This window comes from Pieris rapae, chromosome 11 (genome assembly GCF_905147795.1).
Source record: "Pieris rapae chromosome 11, ilPieRapa1.1, whole genome shotgun sequence".
Classification (NCBI taxonomy): Eukaryota; Metazoa; Arthropoda; class Insecta; order Lepidoptera; family Pieridae; genus Pieris; species Pieris rapae.
Window position 1 is genome coordinate 8,924,989 of NC_059519.1, and position 22,050 is coordinate 8,947,038.

Below are 22,050 nucleotides of genomic sequence, written 5' to 3' on the forward strand. Positions count from 1 at the left end.
AGCTATGATAGACGTTACCGGAAAAAAAATACTATCCCAATAAGTAAGATGTTGAAATAACTAAAGCATCATTCACGGATTATATAGCAATTTATAACATTTACCTAACGTTTGTAGTGCTCTACAGTAATAATCATCAGGAGACTGTAATTTATTATGTGATTAATTCGTTTTTTTGCGTCAAAAATGCTTAAGTCATTTTTTTTAATTTTCTGTTTATATTTTTTTTAATAACATAATTACCATTTAGGTTAAGAATATTGTAAATACTATGTATTTGTGTGTTGTGTTAATTATATGTCTTTAAAACGTGAACGCTTAGAATTGTTTGTACTTAATTGGTTTAGTTCAAAATCAAAAAATCAAATTTCTTTATTTCTTTAGCAATATGTACAATAGGATTCAGATTAAGACCTCCCTAGTAAGTCACAGACCTGTGACAGGAAAGCTTCGCTCTTCTTAAAATATACAAAGTTTTAACAAGTCGTATTTAAAACAATTTATTAAAAAAATAATAAAAAAAAACAAAGTTATAACTGAATATTATTCATAAGAACTTTCACTTAATTAATCGCAATCTACAGCTTATAGATTCTCAAATCAAATTAAATGCTTTCAAAGATACATTTAGGGTTTACTTACAGTTTATTTTTTTTATTAACTAATTTTAGTACATTACATAAAAAGGTAAATAAATAAACCACCTGTATCCCAGAGCCGACAAGTGTTCGGACTGTTTGAAATATATGACATCTTAATATTAACTATGCAGTTTTTAATCTGGGATTTTAGGGGTTTTTAAGTATAGCTACGGAAATAGTATCAAAGGTATGAAACGAAGCGTGGCGCTAACTTGTTCACAAAGGAGGTGACAAACATCGTAAACGCTTAGCTAAAATTAAAACGAGAAATCCTCAATCAAGGGGAGCTATTCTTAACTCGGTTACAATAATTTTACACGAATTTACTGGCAATTTAATATATTTTATAATAAAATAATTTAAAGCTTTTTAATTTGATCGATAAATAAGCAATAATATTTAGGTTATCGATTTTTGTCTAAACCAAATCTTATTACAATAATTATATTGCTGTTCAAAAATAAAGGTCTTCATATCAGAAAATATAACAGATGATAATTCTAATCAAATTAAAAAAAAACAAATTTTTTTTTCTTTATTTAATAAAAAGTCTTAAATCTACATTTTTGTATATCCCTTTTAGGGTCGAGAACCTGTGTTAGGGATGAACGCTCTTTCCTATATGCTTATACTTAATTTATTTAACAAAGTTCTTAGAAAACAAAACAATATTGCTACTTAAATACTTAAACAGGTAATCAATTAAATAACATATTTATTAAATACCCAATATCTCGAGAAAGTTGATATTAAATCGTAATTATAATTATTTTTAACTATTAGTAAAATGATAAGGTAACGGAGAGTTTATTGCCAGTTCTTCTCTTCTCTGGCAGTATATGTAAACTTAGAAGCATTTAATATATATTAATTTTCATTCATAAGTGTACATTATGTTACCTACATGAATAAATCATTGTGAATTTGAAAATATTACACAAGCCAAATCTCTTAACGTGAAAGAAAGAAGACGCATCTCGTTACATTACAAAAGCTCCTACATTTTTCTACTTTGCCCACTGCATTTTCTTTTGTATTTAACAGACTGTCAATTACCTGCCAACATTTTTTCAATTTTATTTTTAAACTTACAACTTCCTTTAAAATTTACTTTGAATAATTTTTTACTCACTTTGGTTGTAACAAAATGATTTGTGGTCTATTGTATAGTGAAAGATTGCGTTTATTTTACCGAATTGAAACAAAAAGCATAGTAGAAAGTTTAGAAGAATGAAGAGTTCGAAAAAATGCCGAAATAAAAGACCTTAGCCGGCGTAGAGGTCGGAGATCAGTGGAGGAGTTCCTACTGAAAGACAGGCATTGGCAGGGTAGTACAGGACAGGAAGTGCTGGAAAATTTTCATTTTGGTGGCCAAGACACTTTTTAGGTCGCGTAAGTAAGTAATAATTTAAAAAACTCAACAGTCATTAAAATTAATTACGTAGTACAATTTCACTCAGACCTCGACTGCAGTGTATCATTACAATATAAGAATTATTTAAATTTCGAAAACTCAAGAATAAACGCCCAGTTATTTTTAATCGCCGTTAAGATCACGTATGTACCCGCTGAATTGTGTTAAACTTGTCTTTTATAAATTGCATTCCGGCGTCCTCCAAGAATTATAGTCGTCTGTCGCTTCCGATGACGCCAGACATGCGTTTGAGTTACCAGTTTAATTTGAACTATCAAAATGATCATAAAACTACTAATAGATGTCGCAAGTGAAATATCGAAATTTTTCGATTAGCATGAACTTTGATTCGGAAACAATTTGTATCGAACATTAAACGTAAATCAAAAATTCAATTACATATTGACATTACTATAAAGTGTATAAATAGATTTTATTCATAGAACATAGAAACGCTCGAGCGAGCGAATAGAATTAATCTAGGACAAATGAACATGTATGGAAAATCGATCGCCTGTCATAACTTTTACTTTCATCTATTCTGTGCTCTATCCACTATGGTCCGTTGCTATCTCTGGTGACTCATTGCTTATGGATCTTGCTCACTGGAGCTCATATTTAAAGCGTTATTTTCGTAGCATTTAAATTATGAGAAATATACACTAAATCAAATAAACGTGATATAAATTCATGACAATGTTTGGACAAGAACTTATTAAGGTTTATTGTAGTTGTTATAAGGAAATGAAGGTACGTGGGTAACACTGAAAATTTCAATTTTAGAACTCTTTGGTAACCTAATTTAGTATATTGCATTCATTTGTCATTTGTTTTTGTGAATTGGCGGCAAATCTATAACTCTTGTTACATGTTTCGACATTTAGCCGTTTTTAATTTTCTAAAGATTTTCAGTATTACCTAGGTATAGTCTAGGATATTAGCCGCGCTAACAAAGTGTTTTGGACACACAATATAAACATCTTGTTGTAACCACTGGAGCCTCCCTTATGGTCGGAAGAAGAACAATATACTTCCTCCATATTCCTCAATTTCATTATTTACACTTCGTTGCATTTAAAGAAAAACAAATAACATTCAAATTATAAGAGATGCAACGGGAAGTTTTATCGCTAACTAGTGATCTCTTCCAGGCAACCCTAACAAAGAAATAACTTGTAACTGTATTTTTTTGTATGTATTTTTTTTTAATTTCTATTTTTAGCAAAACTTATGTTTACATTTATGTCAGTATGATAGAAGATTTTATAAAATTATCAGTAGATTTCGTAATGTGTATATAATAACCTAAAATTATTAGGGTCAAGTGCAAGAAGTACCTACCTTAACCTTAAACTATAAAGACCGCGAGAAGGTTTCATGAATTACGATGTATTACAAAAGTATAGAATAATACATATAGGAAATTACTTTAATTGTAAAAAAAATTATATAAGCAAATTGTTAATGTAGCTACTAAAGCTTTTAATACCACATTTACACCCTGCTCAGGCCATCCGCTGCCGAAAATATTGCCCTAAATACTTCTTGTTGCTATTTCGTTGCCAATGGGTGTTCACACTTATCTATTAGTTCCTACATTAATTCACTTACCTAAAGTAAAGTGAGCTGTCATGCTCACTTTCCCGTCCGACACGACTGCATTTTATCTCAAATATGTGCAATCCTCCTGCATTATTATGAAGAAAAAATATATTATGTAGTAAGCCAGCGATGTGAGGAGACCACGACTCGTGGGAATTCACTTCCAGGTCGAAGTGGAAATTAGAATTAGGTTTCATCTCCACCTATGAACACCTATAGAATACCACTGAATAATCTAGAGTATTTGTAAAGCCACCGACCATCTTTTATGCAAGCAAAATTAATAATATAAATAGGCTCTGTTAAAACGACTCAGTTGAGATGCGTCTGATGAGTTTAGATGTCTAAATTGAAATTTGAATTGAAATTTCATACCACCTGTAAATTACGGAAAAGTATTGAAATCGCAACACCAAACAAAGAAACAATAATTTTGTTTGTGGTTTATAATTATGTATGAAATTTAACAGGTGCTTCTGTAATAATAATATCTAAAAATTATATTTTAATATTCATCAATTAAAGCTATTATATTTTTTTGTATGTGTTATTAGTTAATATAAATTCTCTTTAATTTAAAATGTAAGGTTTTCTGCTACATTTAAACGTTTCTGTAAAATTTTGATAAGAGCTATCAGTATCAAGGGCGGATCCAGGTTTGGCGCCTGGAGGGGGTCACATAGTCGTGTTCAAGTCAAGAACTTATACGTTTGTGATCATATAAAGTTATTATATTATATTAAATAATTAAAAAATATTATTAAAAGGGGTCTCTTTAGGCAAGGTTCCGAAGATATTGGCAGCGTTCCTCCTTTTTAATAGCTAGACTAATTCTTTGTGCGAGGTAGCTGCCAGCTCTTCGTTCTCCTCTGATGTCGACTAACCTATTTGATAATTCCCTAAAAAGCCTTAACGCGCTAGGATCCCACGGACCAAGGGTCTCGACACCGAATGGGACAAAATCATATTCAGAGCCTAGACCCCTGTATTTGCAGGCTTTTATTTCTGCCAGTATAATATATATTAATAATAATAATATTTATTAATAATATTCTTCAAATAAATTAATATATATTAGTTAAAGATTCAGTTAATAATATTCTTATATTATTAACTGAATCTTTAACTAATATAGACTATATAACTAATATAAACTTTAATCATATAGTAAAAGTAGGTGTTATTAATAAATAATTATATTTTTGACGCTAATCGTCAAATTTGTCAGTTCTTTGTACATCCATCATATATCCCACTTTAAGACAAACCTACTTTCTCTGTCCCATACCATAAAAGGTATATTTTCTAAAACTGACGGTTCTAGCAATTTTATTTAAAACGCTTAGAAAACAAAGGCTTTGTTTATGTGTGAAAATAGCAGCCATTTTCTTAATAGCCTTTGTGAACACCGTAAACAATATTCGACTCTATATATATATACTTAAACGTCAAAATATAATGGCGTTAACTGTGTATTTAAAGGGAAACTATAGGGGTTGGATATTGGTAACATAAAAACTCTTTCGATTCCAGACACCCATCAGTTGATTAGACGTGTTAGGGAATGGGGAAGTTACAATTGCCATGTTTTGTATGACGTCATGATAAACTGAATGCAATTTAGAAAGTGCTGCGAAATCTTCTATACAATATTAAAACCGATTATTATAACTCACTTAGTCCGTCCGATGACCGTATTAGCGGCACTCAATATAAGTTATTATTTACTGGACTTAGGACTGGAGTAGGTAAAACCGCATGAAAATCGTTTTAGTTTTTAAGTTACTTAAGTTACGGAGCATAACTAATAATATTTTGTTGTCTCCTGGGTAAAGCTGGCAAATCAAAATAGAGGTTGACTGGGAGCTAGTTGAAATAAAAGGGTCATGACCGAAGGCGATGGTGACGACGCCATCTCTCCCCATATAGGGCTTATAAATCGCCATAGGCGCCATCTTCTGATATAATCATTAGTAGATGGCGATCCCTAACCATAATTAACTACATAACTACTTTTTATATCATATTATATCACGTGGTCATCTGCCATAAGAACATTGGCTTGCAGATATATGTCGCAATATACATTGCGAGACTTTCTTGACACAAACCAAACACAGTTCTACAGTTCTACCCCCAGTTATTAGTGTAGGACAAGACAAAATTGTCATGTTATAATAATCCATTTTCGTCTTCAGTACAGTCCTCTCGATAAATAACGTCCTCGTTTAGCGATATGACTCGAGCATCAAAGGACAGAGACGTACCCACTACTGTAAGGCCACAAACATTCAAATGCAAGTTCGGTTGTCATAGGTTTCAGTATACTTATATACATATAAGTATCTGTAGGTAGGACACATTTTTCGGGTTGTCACATTTAAATTACAAGTTACGTACGTATCGTGTTATTATTATATGAATGAAATAAAAAAAGTACTATATTATTGACGACAAGCAGCGAGTTCGAATAATTAGTTTTTTTTCATAAAAATCCAGGGCCTCAAAGGCGGACTAAGTTTCGGTACAATCCATCCTCGTGGTATGTTTGTGTGTATGTTAAAATGTATTCATTTGCACAAGTCTAAGCGCATAAATCAACACTGCCTTAGGCGGCTTATTAATATTTGCCGGGAGAGATACAAATTTGCTGGATACGGCTTATATCATGAATTTAATATTAGTACACCAAAGAATTTTATTGTTTTATTAAAAGGACAACTTCAACACATAACAAAAAATTTGACCTAATAAAGGGTGTGAAAAAACCGTATATAGCTGTCAAATTTTGAGTGGGCCGTCCTGCGACCTTTAATGGCAATTGTTAATTGTACATACAAAATAAAACTACACATTTCTAATGCGAAACGTTTTCTCCTATCGCTCATAATTAATAAGGCTTTTTGCTACAAATAATTAATTAAATTAATCATGTAATTTATTTTATTTTATTTACAATTAATTTTTATTAATCAAGTTATATTGAGTAAAACACCGGAGAGCACAAGTGTACAAATTAACGCAATTCCTAAGTATATCTAGTCACCGATATCAGTGTTCGCAACGGTAAGTCACATAGCACTTATACACTTGTAGGTAATAAGTGAGATTCTATCTGTGTATTGTTGAGCTTACCGGGAAAGAGATGCAAGCTTTTATTTGTACAGATAGCAAAAAGCCTTATTAATTATGAACATGAAGCGATAGGAGAAAATGTTTGTTTTCGTTTTAGAAATGTGTAGTTTTATTTTACAGATACGGTCAATGATACAAAAAAATTAGTATTCTGTGCTGGAGCAGACCCGCATCTGTTTAATTGGATATTTTTCTGGAGGCTGATCTTTTCCACTTCACATCACTGAACTGGGAAGACATTTCTTTCGCCGTATGCATTTGCGTACGAAAGGAAAGTATGTACCCCACGTCTGAAATAAACGGCGTAATATTTCAGTCACACTCTCAAATTACTAGCCGGAGATGAGCATTCTGTGCTTGACGTCGTCAAATTGGTTCCAAGACAGTTTTCCTTCGCCGTATGATTTTCCAGTTGCGTACGAAAAGATGCACCCAGGGCTTAATTAACGGCTAAAGGTTCAGAGTCACTTTATTACATACAATCAAATGACTAACAGGAGATAAGCATTCTCGCGTCGTAAGATTCTGGTCCAAGACAGTTGTCCATCGCCACATGGGTTTCCAATGGCGTACGAAAGGAAAGTATGCACCCAGGGCTTAAATAAACGGCTAAATGTTCAGAGTCCCTTTATTACACACACTCAAATGACTAACAAGAAATAAGCATTCTTTGGATTCTGATCCAAGTTGTACATCGCTGTTTGGGTTTTCAATGGCGTTCGAAAGGAAAGTTTGTAGTCAGGGCTCAAACAATTGGTTTGAAAGTTCTTTTGTCATACTTAATTATTAAAGTACTTACGTACTGTACACATATAGTATAGTGCATATTGTGACATGTCGATATTGACAAATTAATAACCACATTTAACCATTTTGTACCGCAATCAATTATTTCAATAACTCGAATTAAACTTGCACGAGTTACCCTGTAATTAGGGCTGTCAAAATAATTATAAACCTCTAATATTGTCACTGACTACGACTGCTTTAAAATAGGTAAGCACTTACTCAAGCTATTTAAGTTAAAAAAATATTAAAATCTGTCAAGGAAGTTTAATAAAAAAATGCTATAATGTTTAATGTTTTGTTCTACCTGTTTCTTCGGACAGGTGTCTTTTCCAATTTAAATATGTTTTTTTAATAATTTGCGGACAGAAAGCACCTGCCTGTCATATAGGATCACGCATGTACGTTTCCTTTAATTATAAAAATGTAAGTTCTCTATCTGAGCTTAATATTTTATAGTATTACCACACCTAAGCTCCCATGCTAAGCTTGTCGTGATAAGTAAGCTTATTTAACATTGTTAATATGTGTATCATTGGCCGTAGTTAATTATTTAAACTTCGTTGTCGTGGTGGACAGGAAAACGGTGTTTAGTTTGTGTTTCTACCACTGTTATAAATTTACTTTAACCTATTGCATAGTTTTCGCAGGCTTTGAGCGTGGCGACCGAATCAAGATATTTCGTAACGAAAATACAAACCTAACACACGATGGCGTTCTATAGATGCGGCCAATATGCAATAGTCTGGTAGAGAGGTAGATGGAATTTATATCAAAGATATTTATAGATACAAGTATTTTGTATATCTTTGATATTAATTCCTATTTTTTTTAAATTTATTCATAAATAAAAAAATAATGATATGTGTGCATAACATGATAAAAAGTCCTATACAATAGTATCACCACGGCAGTCCCCAAGTACCACACGTGTTTTTGTTATTTTTTAGATTATGTATAAAATAAATAAATATAACAATATTTTGGTATTCGCGGGTACCACTCATTGAAGTTTTATTCAAAATTACAGTATTAATAATGCTGTTTTAGTAAATAATAATCCAGTACTTTATTTTATTCCTTGTTTCAATTTGTATGTATAAAACATGTTTGTCGATTTGTATGTGCATCAGCATTAATTAACATTAATAATAATTTATGAACGATAATTTCTTATCTTTAACTATTCAGGTATAAAAGTTCAAACCCTACTTGTAATTCATTTGGGAAATGTATACGTACATTAAAAGTTATTTAGATTAACACTTGGATGCTTTTAATCGCTTATTAAATTTTCATATTTAATAACATTATATTGAAGAACAATCGTTGTTCATGCATAAGTATATGAAGCGCTTTGAGGCCATTTTTTAAAATGGGGTTTCACTGTTGGCCTTAAAGGCTTTTATAGCTCAGCTCAAGCGGTTTTTACTTGGCTTGAATTGGCTTGTCCAAGGGCGTCTCCTGTGAGACTCGAACCTTGGCATAGGCCTTCGTGGGGTGTTAAAGCCTGAAGGGCAAGACGAAAGCTCACTGGAGTAAGTGAAGTACGCAGTAAAGATCCTCGCCTTTCCTGGCGTAGGTGGATTTTTACCCTAATCTGATTTTGGCTATTTTTATTATTGGCCGCACGGGCGGATTTTAATTTGTTAAGTATACTTATTTAAAATATTGTAGTATTATTTGATGATTTGCTTTTTTAAAAGAGTACCGAGAGATTTTACCGCCGGCTTTTTCTTTAAGATGGTTTTTGGTCTAATAGCGAAAGCTACGAAATAATTGAACCAAAAAAGTTATCTCCTAAATAACAATGTCACCGAAATGACGGTAATAAAGACGTCTGCGAATTAAGCTTTTTTGCTGACTGTACGAAACAAGTCTATTTGTATTTGTCTCAGCAGAATGCAAGGCGGTGGGTTATTATTAAAAACGCACTTCGCTTATCTCTTTACTATACAATTCACAAGCGTCGAACTATTGACAAAAGGCAAATCTTATGACAAAAATGGATGGTAATCATAATATTATTATAAAAAATGAAAGTTGAAATCTTACCTTATAAATAAATGTAATATTAAGAATGCAATTCTTATAATGCTAAGCACTAAGCGAAAACTAAGAAATATTTTCCTGTGCACTTTGCATAAAATAGCAAATGGCTCATTTGACACCTGCCTTTTGGAGATCAGGGTACCGACGCGTTTTGTGCGCATCCAGGAATTATTTGTAATACCTATGACTGATAACAATGTGTCCCAGAATGCTCCGCTCGTAAGAATGTGCAAATATTATAATGCTGTGTGTACTGAGGTTGATATTTTTCACAATAATATTTGTAAATTTAAAGATGGTAAATACTTGCAACCTTAATTACTAATTTAATTGATTAATGTATATATATTTATTTATTTATTTATTTATTTATTGGGAAACCAAACAGAGACATCCTTAATAAAAACAAAGTCAAAAATAAAACAAATACAAACACACTGGATGCCTCCACAACAGGTTACACTTATATATGATACAAAAAATAAAACATGACAAAAACAGACATAATAGTAATATAAAGTTATGACATTAAGAGTTGCTTTATTCTATTCTTAAACAAGGCAGTAGTGGAGTGCGAAAAAGGGTCAATGTTTTTGATTGAATCTAAGGAAGAACACATCCTGTGAAGAGGCTCGCGGAACCCAATGTTGGTTCTGGGAGTCTGAAAATTAAAAGTTCTATGTAAGCGTAGAGACCTGGCAGGAACATTAAATGGTATGAGATCAAGAAGATCTGAACAACTTATTTCACTTACGCATATTTTTCTCACTGTGACACAATCTATTAGATTACGCCTAGTACTCAGAGAAGGTAATTTATATATTTTTAAAAGTTCCTTGTAATTAGCCCTACCACTATTCATCCGATAATTTAAAATGCGTAAAAATTTCTTTTGTACAGCCTCCAGTTGTGCGACATATATAGCGTAATGCGGATTCCAGATTGGACAGGCGTACTCCAACTGGGATTGCACGAGCGTCCTATAAAGGTTGTTGTTGGTTTTGTCTTTGAAGGGTCTGGTGACTCGTGTTATGAAACCTAACATGCGGTAGGCTTTATTAATAATTAAGCCTATGTGCTTATCTAGGGTTAATTTGGAGTCAAAAAGGACACCAAGATCCCTTACAGACCGCACACGTTCGAGGGCATGGTATCCAAGCGTGAAGTTGGCGGTGATTGTGTTATGTGTTTTTCTTGTAAACACGATATGCTGACACATACTATATTTCAAGAATAATTTGTTTATTTGGCAGTAGTCATCAAGCCTATCGAGATCCTCCTGGATAAGTTTCACGTCAGATAGTGTAACTACCTTTCTGTATAACTTTAAATCGTCTGCGTAGAGCAAGTAATTGCAGTGTAAGAAACATTTGGATATGTCATTAATATATAAGGAAAAGAGCAACGGCCCAAGAATGGAGCCCTGGGGGACGCCGGATGTCACTACTATTTGAGAAGAAGTAAACCCATTTATAACCACCGATTGAACACGATTATGTAGGTATGCTGTAAAACATCTTAAAAGATTGCCCTTAATACCATTAAAAGACAGCTTTTGTAAAAGCATCATATGGTCAACTTTATCAAATGCCTTCTGAAAGTCTGTGTAGATTGTGTCTATCTGGTGGTTATTATCTAAACCGTATATATATATATATATATACATGTGTGTGTGTATGTATATATATATTTTTTCTTTTCTTTTTTTTGTCATTCAGTTTGATATGTGTATGTTGTTTAGTTGATATTTAGTGTAAATACTGTGTACAGATATAATTGGAAATCAGATTTTCAAATGTTGTTTAGTGTGTAATAATTGTATGTATGTAATCAATCTGTTTTCTGTTTTTGTACCTAAATGTAAAAATAAAATAAATAAAATTATAATTCGACTTTAAGTCCTTCAAGAAAAGAGCGTGCCGATTCTTAAACGGCCGGCAACGCACATCCTCTGGCATTGAGAGTGTCCATATCGGTATCACTTAACATCAGGCGAGCCTCCTGCCCGTTTGCCCCCTGTTCTATATAAAAAAAACTATAAAAATAAAGGAATGGAATAAACGTAGATTTCTCAAGTACAACGTTTATTCCGGTAGCGTATACAGTCTTCCTACATATAAACACACACATATACACAACTAATGAAGTAAGCACCATGTCTTGGAGCATGATATTTTACGTATCTAAAGAAAAAATAACAAAACAGAATTCTCTTTGCTCCATAGTTTACAGAACGGCACTGTTAGAAAACACAGTAAATAAAATAATCAAGATTAAATTCTCTAATAAATTAAATAGGCTATTAAATCCCCAGTAATTTTCCATATAAATTGCAACATGACGGCTTTGTTCCAAGAATAATGGGATATTTAAGAGTCCCCCGAGCAGGAATCTAGTTCATATCTAGATCACTTGAAACAAAAGTGGAAATTATTTAAATTACGATTGTTTATTATGTAAAAGATTTCTATTAAATATTGCTTGTGATATTTTTATTTCATTAAATAAAGCCTCAGTTATATCTAATATTCAAGTAACGATACGTCACAATAAAGCAGTTATACAATATTGCATTGTTTCTTTATAGACCTCCCAGGAACTGTGTTTCATAAGCATTCATCAAGTAAAGTACAAAATCGAAACGGAGTGCTTTTAAGGAGGTTTTTTCCCCGCACCAAAACTATGTGCAACCAGCTGCCTACTGAAATATTTCCAAATCAATTACAGCTCTTCAAAGGAGCGTACCAAACGCTCTTTTCTTGAAGAGCTTAGTTAAGTAAGCTTAGCTTGTAAACCTTTAAAAGGCCGTAAGTGACCCCTCTGGCATGAGATTATCCATGGTTACACTAAATATCAGGTTCCTGACCTTCTGAGAACAGATCAAAACTTTGATCGTTTGTCCATTCCATAAAAAAACATGACTTTGTCCATGGGATGTGTATATTAATATGTGGTAAGCCTACTGCCCGTTTGTTCTATAAACAAAAGCTATCACTAACCTCTACATCGGAAAAGCGTGGCATATTTGACCCAATAATTGAGGTACATGAAAAAGATCCTCCTACTTAGATATAGTCACTTGATCAACGAGGCGAATGCCTTTTCGCCACGTGGTACATAGTACCTGAAGGTACAAATAAAAAGCAAAAAATTCATTAGAAATGTATTTATTTTTCATTTATTGTGCTCTCCATATTTATAAAGGGGGTTTCTGAGACCCGAAATTTATTACATTATTCATGAAAATTCGAAACTATACAATGCGAAACAAACATAATAAAAAAATAAATATCGCTTACATTAAAATTAAACAAAATACAACAATTTTAGTTTTCAAATGCCAACATTAAAACAAAATTACCATTGGGAACAAAATAAAAAAAAATATACTTGTCTACGGTATGCTTTTCACGGTTAACGAAAAATATTTATATTATGCGTTACTGATATTGAAATAGAACTGAAATGTAATACCGTAATAAAGTAGTTAATATGCTAAGATAAATCCTTAGAAATTTTATTTATAATCAACTAGAATGGCAGAATCAAACAATAATTACACATATGCTTTTAGCACCAGTAATATAAATTCCTACTTGACAGATCATAGGAAATATACAGGAAATCGTGACCATGCGACGTAATTTTAATTGTGATATGATTATAAAATTCAACTCACTAATCTATCTTTAATTATTTTTACAATATCTACAATTTCCCTTCGGCATCCATTTAAATAAAATTTAATAGTTTTATCATTGCAATTAATTTAGGACTAGCTCGAAATAACTTACAAGATCAAAACTATAACTAACTTACATATTTTTACAAAAATAACTAACTTGGAAACAATTTACAAAGCAATTTAAAAAAGGAAATCTACTTAAGTTTTCTAATACCTCTTTTGTACAGATTCATAGAAATATTACCACGCCCACACTGACTAGCAAACCAAGCCCCTATAGCCGAACTTAATAGGTCATGCGAAGGTTCCTCGTAATTCAACTGGAAGAGGGAAATGACGACCTTAGTTATACTACGTCAATGGAAAGTCTAAATGGGCTAATGGGCTGAGTCAGTGCATTGGCAACCATTTAAGGAATCATAGTATCACTATTATTGAAGAAGGCGAGGCCATCTTTATAGGCCAAGAAGTAAACACTCGAGTTATGGCAATGTCACCTCATGATAACGGTATTTCCGCTGATAATCTATGTTTAGATGAGGCCCTGGTACCACAGGTTCCACATGTGTTATTGCTGTAACCTGAATCTGATCCGAAGGAAGAGTCTCCACTGGGGGGCTTGGGGGACGCTCTAGGTCCTCTCCAGCAGGCAATGCCAGGTAGTTCACCTCCAGGCCAAGCACCGCCAGCGCTCATAGGCATCGGACCAGGTGGTCTGGCGCCTACTGTTCCCACTTGAGGATATAACCTTAGCAAGGCATCTAGAAGAACTCCTTCGTGGAATTCCGAGGGGTCCGGTGGGTGGACATGTCTGGGCATTCGATGTGCTCGACGTCTTTCCAGCGATTTTGGTCGGCGATCCAGCCGTTGCTGTCGAGGTCGATGGGGGAGAGATTGTGGTGGTCTAGCGCAGGTCCGGCAAGGAAGAACATCACCAACTAGACTTAGTTCGTCTTCAGCAAAATGATCATCACTGTGGACTGAGTCATCTGATCTGTGAGGGAGTTCTTCGTAAACTGGTGCGTTGCAATTATTGCCGCACGGGTTCCCACTTCTCCAAGAACCGCCGGTACCACAAACGAACACTCTTCCTTGACAATTCGGCCTCTTTGTCTCCACCATCTGCAAATTATTAAAAATCAATAACTTAACTTTTGAAGTCTTACAGATCGTCCTTACACATCAGTGTATTATATATAATCTATATTATACAGGCAATAAAATGCTTGGAATCTGGGAATTCCAGGAGAAAATATTATAAATGTAATATTATTACGCAAATTGTTATCATACACTTTTTAACAAACTAATTCTACTACTATTCTGAACCTACCTCTAATTGAGGTTCGATTTCGGGTCTCTGTGGCAAAGGCGGTCTTCTAGGCAGGTCTTGCAGGTCCTCGTATAAAGGAGCAGGAGGCGGTGCTCTTCTCTGCGATCCGGAACTTTGGCTCGGCGCTGTAAACTTCGATGGCAGGAGGTTGGTCACTTTTCTTTTATGCCTGGAGACAATAAACAAAGTTAATTAATAAAAAGTTAATATGAAATACTGTCAAAATCTGTTATAACGACATCAAAGGGTATAGTCATATTTGGTCTTTACGACCGATAGTCGTAATAGCCGATGACGTTGTTAAAAAGATGTAATTTTTTTAAGGAATTTAGAATAATGTTTGTTATGGAAAAGCTGGGAACCCTGACACAGGTATTTTTCACTTAAAAGTTCCTAAATAGTAATTAAAATGAATAAACACTTTTTTATTATATTTATTTATTTACTTAATACAATATAATTCAGCCCAGACTTTTGATTTTGGTCAATATAACCGGTATGTTCTTCTAAACGATGGCGTTGTATACGGTTTTTTAATGTATATCTATTTCAAAGTTATTACAGAAATCAAATGGACGATGAAAACAATATGTCACACGCATTGATACTCCTACGCATACAAAGTGTATATTGTACACATCAATAATTATTATGTTAATGTAAATTGTATGTCAGGAGACAAAATTGTAACAATTTATGTGTATGTATTAATTTTGACATACGATACATTTTGATATTACAATTGACTTATGACAACCACTACTTTGACATTAACGCTTCAGACATTTTTTTCAAACTAAAGTAGATACTAAAAGATTAATATAGTTTTCTAAATCTAAATCTCTCTCAGAGAATGCTTATCAAATCGTCATCAGTATATTTATATGGAAGATAAGTTCGGAAGTTAGATGCGCACGAGTTGACCACCCACAGTTAAGGCGCGGCGCAGTAAAAATGTCACTACCTTGTTAACTGTATTTACGTTTGTAGAAAATCTTATATTAACAAATTAAATAAACAACTCTCTCTTTGAAATAGAAAACTTGAACTTGGAAAATAAATTTGGGTTTATTTCAAAATAAAAAATTAATCAATGGCGTCTTAAGGGGCCTGGGACTCAGATATTTGAATCTTCTTCGTGATTAATTGTCAATCTAATAGGCCAGTAGATCATCACCATCCTGTGTCTACACGCCGTTTTCTTTTTGGTCCAAGGCAAGCCGGTTCCCTCATGATGTTTTCCTTCACCGTTCGAGCGAATGTTAAACCGCATAGAAAGAATATTCATTGGCGCACAGCTTGGGTTCGAACCTCAGGGATAGGAGCGCTACAGCCACTTGTACTACACTGCTCGTCAAAGTAATCAATTACATCTTATGTATTAAGGATAATTATTTAAAGAGTTACGTTTCCACTATTAATAATGACAAGTTTTTTTTGTAATTCATATATAGTTCAAGCAGCGTTATTTTTGTCTTAGAGTATTGTTCAAACACAAAACAATATTTATTTTCATCAAACAACCTCCTTCAGCTTTACTATGTAAGTACAGTTTTTTATATACTTACCACCAAGTGGTATGTGCTATATATATTTCTGTATCTACATAACAAGCTATCTCTTATAACATTTATGACATGGAAAACAAAAATGTTCAATTGAAAAGTAAAAATGCATATAAAATACTTAATAATAATTTATTATTACTTCTTAAACTTTCATTTCGTCAACTGGACCTGTTTTGAATCAGTCCAATGTCGATTCCTTATCTGTTATCTAATTTTTAAAGATAAAACGTACATTTTTCAATACACAATCAACATGGGCACACACTGAGCTTCTACTTATCTGATTTGAAAGTTCCTCATTTATTTTATAGATATAGATTATGTTTTTTATAGTGGGTGTGACAGCGAATCAATAACAAATTCTTTTAACATTCTTTTGATTTTAAACTTTTACCGGTATACATCGAAGAATATACTAGATCGTGTATTTAAGTGTTTACCCTTAAGAACCTATCCGGTTGCCAAACTTCAAACAAAACATTGTTTCTTTGCATTTTTTGCTATAGTTTATTAAATTAAAAATATATTATATGGTGGAGTTGAGTAGTTTATGTATCCATTATGAAAGATCGATTACACACGATTAAATAACTTCGCTCGATACAAAACAAATCCAAACATAGCCAATTCTAAAATATTTTCAATTTATATCAACGAACACTATCTTTTACATATTTAACCGCGTAGATTATTAGTTTTAATCAAAAAATAAAACGCTTTGAAAAATCACCAAATCGTTACAAATAACGATCAATTTGTTGCGTCCGTTAAGGTTAATCAAGTGTAAACAAACATGCAAACATTCGAGACGTTATCGACATCGCACTGTCGATAGACAGGTATCAAGTTACTCGATAAGTGGTGCATCACTAATCAAGAGGACAGATGTTGAGATTGATTGGCGTTTCTTTTTATTGCTACTGATGTGACGCATTTCGAATGGCACTTTTGGTTTCAAAAAGGTCCCTTTTTCTATACGGTGTTAGATTATGATATATCAAACAAAATGGCCTATTAAAGGTACAGTACCAGTTGACCGTGCGTTGCCTGCTTTTTAATAGGTTTGAATTCTAAAGTACATTATACTAACTTTACTACATACCTAAGCTGTATATACCGAAAGGACTCATTTAAAGAAATCTTTGCTGAAAATTATTTTTATTTTTGTGAAGCGCGTTAACTCAAAATATGTGATTCGACTTCTAAATTATTAATGTGTTTAATAATTAATTACGTTTCCGAAGGCTTCGTAACTGACTTATTAATTAATATTACAAGTTGTCATTCCAATAGGCTGTTTGACAATATTTTAAAAACCATTTAATAAACTACGTTACGTTACGTTAATATTATTATTAAATTTTAGTTCTTAAAGTCTTCTTTAGTTAAGATCGCGTTAAGTTATAGTAAATTTATACCAAAAACAGTCTTCTACAAAATTAAAATTGTGTCATTCGACTCAAATTCAAAGTAATTTTAATATTTTATGTACCTTAATGTACACTTATGAACGTCAAAAAGAAAAAAAACATTAAATGCTTCTAATTTTACATTTACTGCCAGTTCTCAAATCAAGGGCGTAGAACGGAAGAGAAAAACTGGAGATAAACTCTCCGCCACTCTTTTTAATCGCCAAGTTTTTTCGTTTACACGACGTTGGTAAGCAACCACAACACTATGTTCCATATGACATCTTGAGTCAGTAGAGTCAGTAGAGAATAAAGAATAATAAAATAAATTAAAAACAAAGATTTGTCCTCTATCAGGAGGACGCACTTACATATATTTTTTTGATTTTTATATTATTAACAAGGTATTTTACTGTAAAACATTTTTAAAGCATGTTTTACACAGATTACTTAAATACCAACTCGATAGGTATAATACCTATATACGATTTCGCCAAACACAGGTCCAATTTTAATCAATAGATGTGATAATAATACGGTACACCACAGACGGTGGTCTGATTACAGATACTAATTAATACAGGCGAGTGAACACGTCTCGGCCGGCGCCTAAAGATCCGATTTCATAAGTCAAAACAATTTATTTTGACCCAAGAATGTTTTTCAAGTTGAAAAGCTCCTAAGCTGGTAGATAAATTAAAAGAAGTTATTGTAATATATTTTACTATTTTATTTTAGTCACAATTATATATTGTAGAGTTAAAAGGATTATTAAATATTTATTTATACTTTATCGCCTTATACACACATAACATTATTATTAAACACACATAACAAATTAGTAAAAAGATATAAGGCAAAGGGCGGCCTTATCGCTTACAAGCGATTTCTTCCATTTTAGGTTGAAAAGTCTTTCAGTTCTTTCAATCCTCAAAAAAAAAGTGTCACTTATATGAGAAAAATACTGACATACTATATTATTATTAAAATACCAGGATTAAATTATTCATTTATATTAATGTATATATTTTTAGTAATAATATAAAATAAACAACTTAAAAATACCCAAAAATCCAATAAGTATTGAAATATATACTTGCGTATTGTATACATGAATCATGCACATCAGTATATTTCCCTGTGTGGAAATCTGTTGCAAGCCGAGTCGGCCTATTAGTGTTGCTTTGAAGGTATTATTTCGTCCGCGCTCTATCTCATTGGATTTCCTACAAAGGCTCTGTAGTAGATAGACATTTCCTGTGTGAGCTTAATATCCTCTAAACACAAATATGCTGTATTTAAACAAACATTTGTGAGTGTATTTGTGGTATAGAAGTAACACTTCTGAACCATTAAGTTTTTTAATAGATGATATTTGCGCCCAATTTCGATATTTCTGGCACTGAAGTCGTAATATTAAATTCAAGCCAGGGTCGGTAGTGTTTTTTAGTACCGGCGTTGTAATTTTTTTAAATATTATACTCTACTCCCCATCATACTGCCATCGTGTTTGAAGTCCAGGTATGGAGGCAGCAAGTCAACGCATACGTTGTATTGCTGCCTCCATACATACCTCTGTCCTCAGTGCATTAGGCTTGTTGAGACCGATAGTGGTCTCAATTCTGTCAGATGAACTAATTGGTACTAAAATATCAAAGTTATGACGATAGTAGGTTCGTTTTTTATTTCTATCGGTTTTGATGAAATATAAAATTACCTTATATTTTATTAGTTGACAAAAAAGATTAAAATCAATATAAACTAAGATCTTAAACTAAATATTTTCATCCCTGTCACAATTATGTACTAAAGATATCAAGTTATGACTGTCTAAACAATCCCGAAACTATTAAGTAAAAGTAGTTTACCAAACTTGAGCATAATTTAAGAGCCGGTTTAATCCGGTTGAAATTGGTTTACCCGTTTACCCGGATTCGAAATTATAATTGAAAGGCGACACCTTATTGTATTCGTTGACCGATATGTTTCGTTAAAATTAATTTCGTTTAATTTTCATTTACGTTATATAATAAGTTTTTTCTTATGTTTTGTTTTTCTTATATGTTACTCGAGCAGTGTTGGCCTAGTGGCTTGAGCGTGCGATTCTCATACGTAAGGTCGTAGGTTCGATCCCCGGCTGTGCACCAATGGACTTTCTATGTGCGTATTAAACATTTGCTCGAACGGTGAAGGAAAACATCGTGAGGAAACCGACATGTCTTAGATCCAAAAAGTCGACGACGTGTGTCAGGCACTGGAGGCTGATCACCTTCATGCCTTTTAGATTTCATGATCATGTAACAGATTCAGAAATCTGAGGCCAAGACCTAAAGAGGTTATAGCGCCACTGATTCTTCTTTATATGTTGTTTAGTAATTTATAACTAGGTAGAACACTGTTACTGCAATAGAGTCCATTTACCAAAACACTATATCGGATACTTATACGGAAACACGAAATAAATATTTTTTATCGACATTAAAAACTCAAAGAGGATAATCTTTCCACGTGCTATCTTCTGCTTTTGTTCAAGTATCGAGACTAGCTGCTAAATATGTGTGGAAATATTAAAATTCTATCTGATAGTGTCTGCCTAATACATGTACCTAATGTAATTTTTTTTAGAGCAGATATAAAAAAATTGTCTAGTTTCAAAGGTTTATGTTGATTTAAACTTTAGTTAACTAAGGGTCTGTTTCACAATGTCCGGATAAGGACTTTTATCATTCAAATAATTTATGTGTTGCATAGCTATTTGGTACTTTATCCATACACTGTGAAAAAGACCCTAAGGGCCTGTTTCACAATGTCCGGATAAGTTCCAAATAAGCTATTTATTACTTATTGGTAGGCAAAATAGTATTTTTGCGTTTCACGACTGTCAGATAGCGCTATTTGTCATGTAATGCCAAGTATCTTATTTGGATCTTTTATCTTTCGAATAATTTATGTGTTGCATAGCTATTTGGCACTTTATCCATACATTGTGAAACAGACCCTAAATATTTTATACCCTGTATACCGGATAATCAATCTTAAAATTCAAACCGTTACCTGAAAGTACTTGCGTTCAGTGAACCAACACTGATCTATGCACGTGAATATTTTCAAAATTGTTTGTAAAATATTTATTAAATAAACAGAAATTGTTACCAGTTAAAACATTTGTTTACTTGTTCTGCAAGGATTCGAAATAGTTGAGGAATCCTTCAGTAAATTACAAAATAAATAGAAATTCATCTCTATAAATATAATGGCATTTCCCTACGGCAAACTAGCAGAATATAAAACTTGTCTTCGTCTGTGAAGTTTCTGAATAGAATTGGCATATCCAAGTTCCTAACTCGCCTTTTAGAGCTTCACTTTCCAATTTACTTGCAATACATTATAATTTCGTTATTTTCCAACGTTTTCCGGTTGGAAGAAAGTTTATAAAACTTTTTCGTTACATTGCGAAGTATTTTCTATTAATTAAGATTTTTCAAACTCAAATAAATCTCCATAGATAGCCTTGTTATTAATGGATTTTTCTATATGACCAAAAGAATAAAACTAGCAATAATTTTAAGTCAACATACTGATATTATTAGAGTATTGCCAAAATCAAAGAATCTGGATAGAAACAACGGCGAAAATTTAATACGTAATGGAATATATATAATTTACTTGCGAAATTAAATAATTAATTAAATTAAATATATTATTCATAAATTACATCGTTTTTTAGCCAAAATGTAGAGGACAGAGGACGAGAAAAAAAAAATCTATATTTATACAAGGACACTATTAGTTTGTAGTAAGTAATGTTAATAGTTTAATTAAGTTTTAATATGAACATACGTCATTGGCGATAACTGTATAATTATATTTACAAATCCAATTAGTCCTATTGAATAACTTTTCGTAAACTTTAGTTTAAAGAAAGATAAGATGCATTTCTTGATTTGCAAATTGAGGTAAGCTTAAACTTAAATTGAAACTAATCTCAACTTATTCGAACATAAATCAAAGCAGGGAATTGCTTGGAATTAGATTGCGAACTTGAGAGTGAATAATAACTTAAGATTTATGAGTCGGGCAATATCTTAATCAAAACATTGCTCTAAACAACTTGTTTGAGTTGTATGACATTATTTAATATTGATAAACAAAAGGTAAATCCATGATTAACTTAGTTTATATTTTAACTAGCTTTCCCCGGGAGCAGTGTTGGCCTAGTGGCTTCAGTGTGCGACTCTCGTCCCCGGCTGTGCACCAATGGACTTACTTTCTATGTGCGCATTTAACATTTTGCTCGAACGGTGAAGGAAAACATCGTGAGGAAACCGACATGTCTTAGACCCAAAAAGTCGACGTCGTGTGTCAGGCACTGGAGGCTCATCACCTACTTGCCTATTTGATTTAAAAATTATCATGGAACAGATT

The 22,050-nt window shown here is 32.7% G+C and overlaps 1 protein-coding gene across 2 annotated transcripts in view; it reads right to left on the reverse strand.

Annotated features, from left to right (window-relative positions):
• Window positions 1-12,791: 12,791 nt before the first annotated feature.
• LOC110995364 overlaps window positions 12,792-22,050 on the reverse strand; it is a 69,864-nt gene continuing 60,605 nt past the window's right edge. For both annotated transcript variants that reach the window (XM_022262491.2, XM_045630188.1), the window contains exons 4-5: window positions 14,649-14,817; window positions 12,792-14,437 (exon numbers count right to left, since the gene is read on the reverse strand). In XM_022262491.2, the coding sequence (XP_022118183.2) occupies window positions 13,814-14,437; window positions 14,649-14,817 (793 nt within the window). In that variant the 3' untranslated portion in view covers window positions 12,792-13,813. The remainder of the gene's footprint in view (window positions 14,438-14,648; window positions 14,818-22,050) is intronic.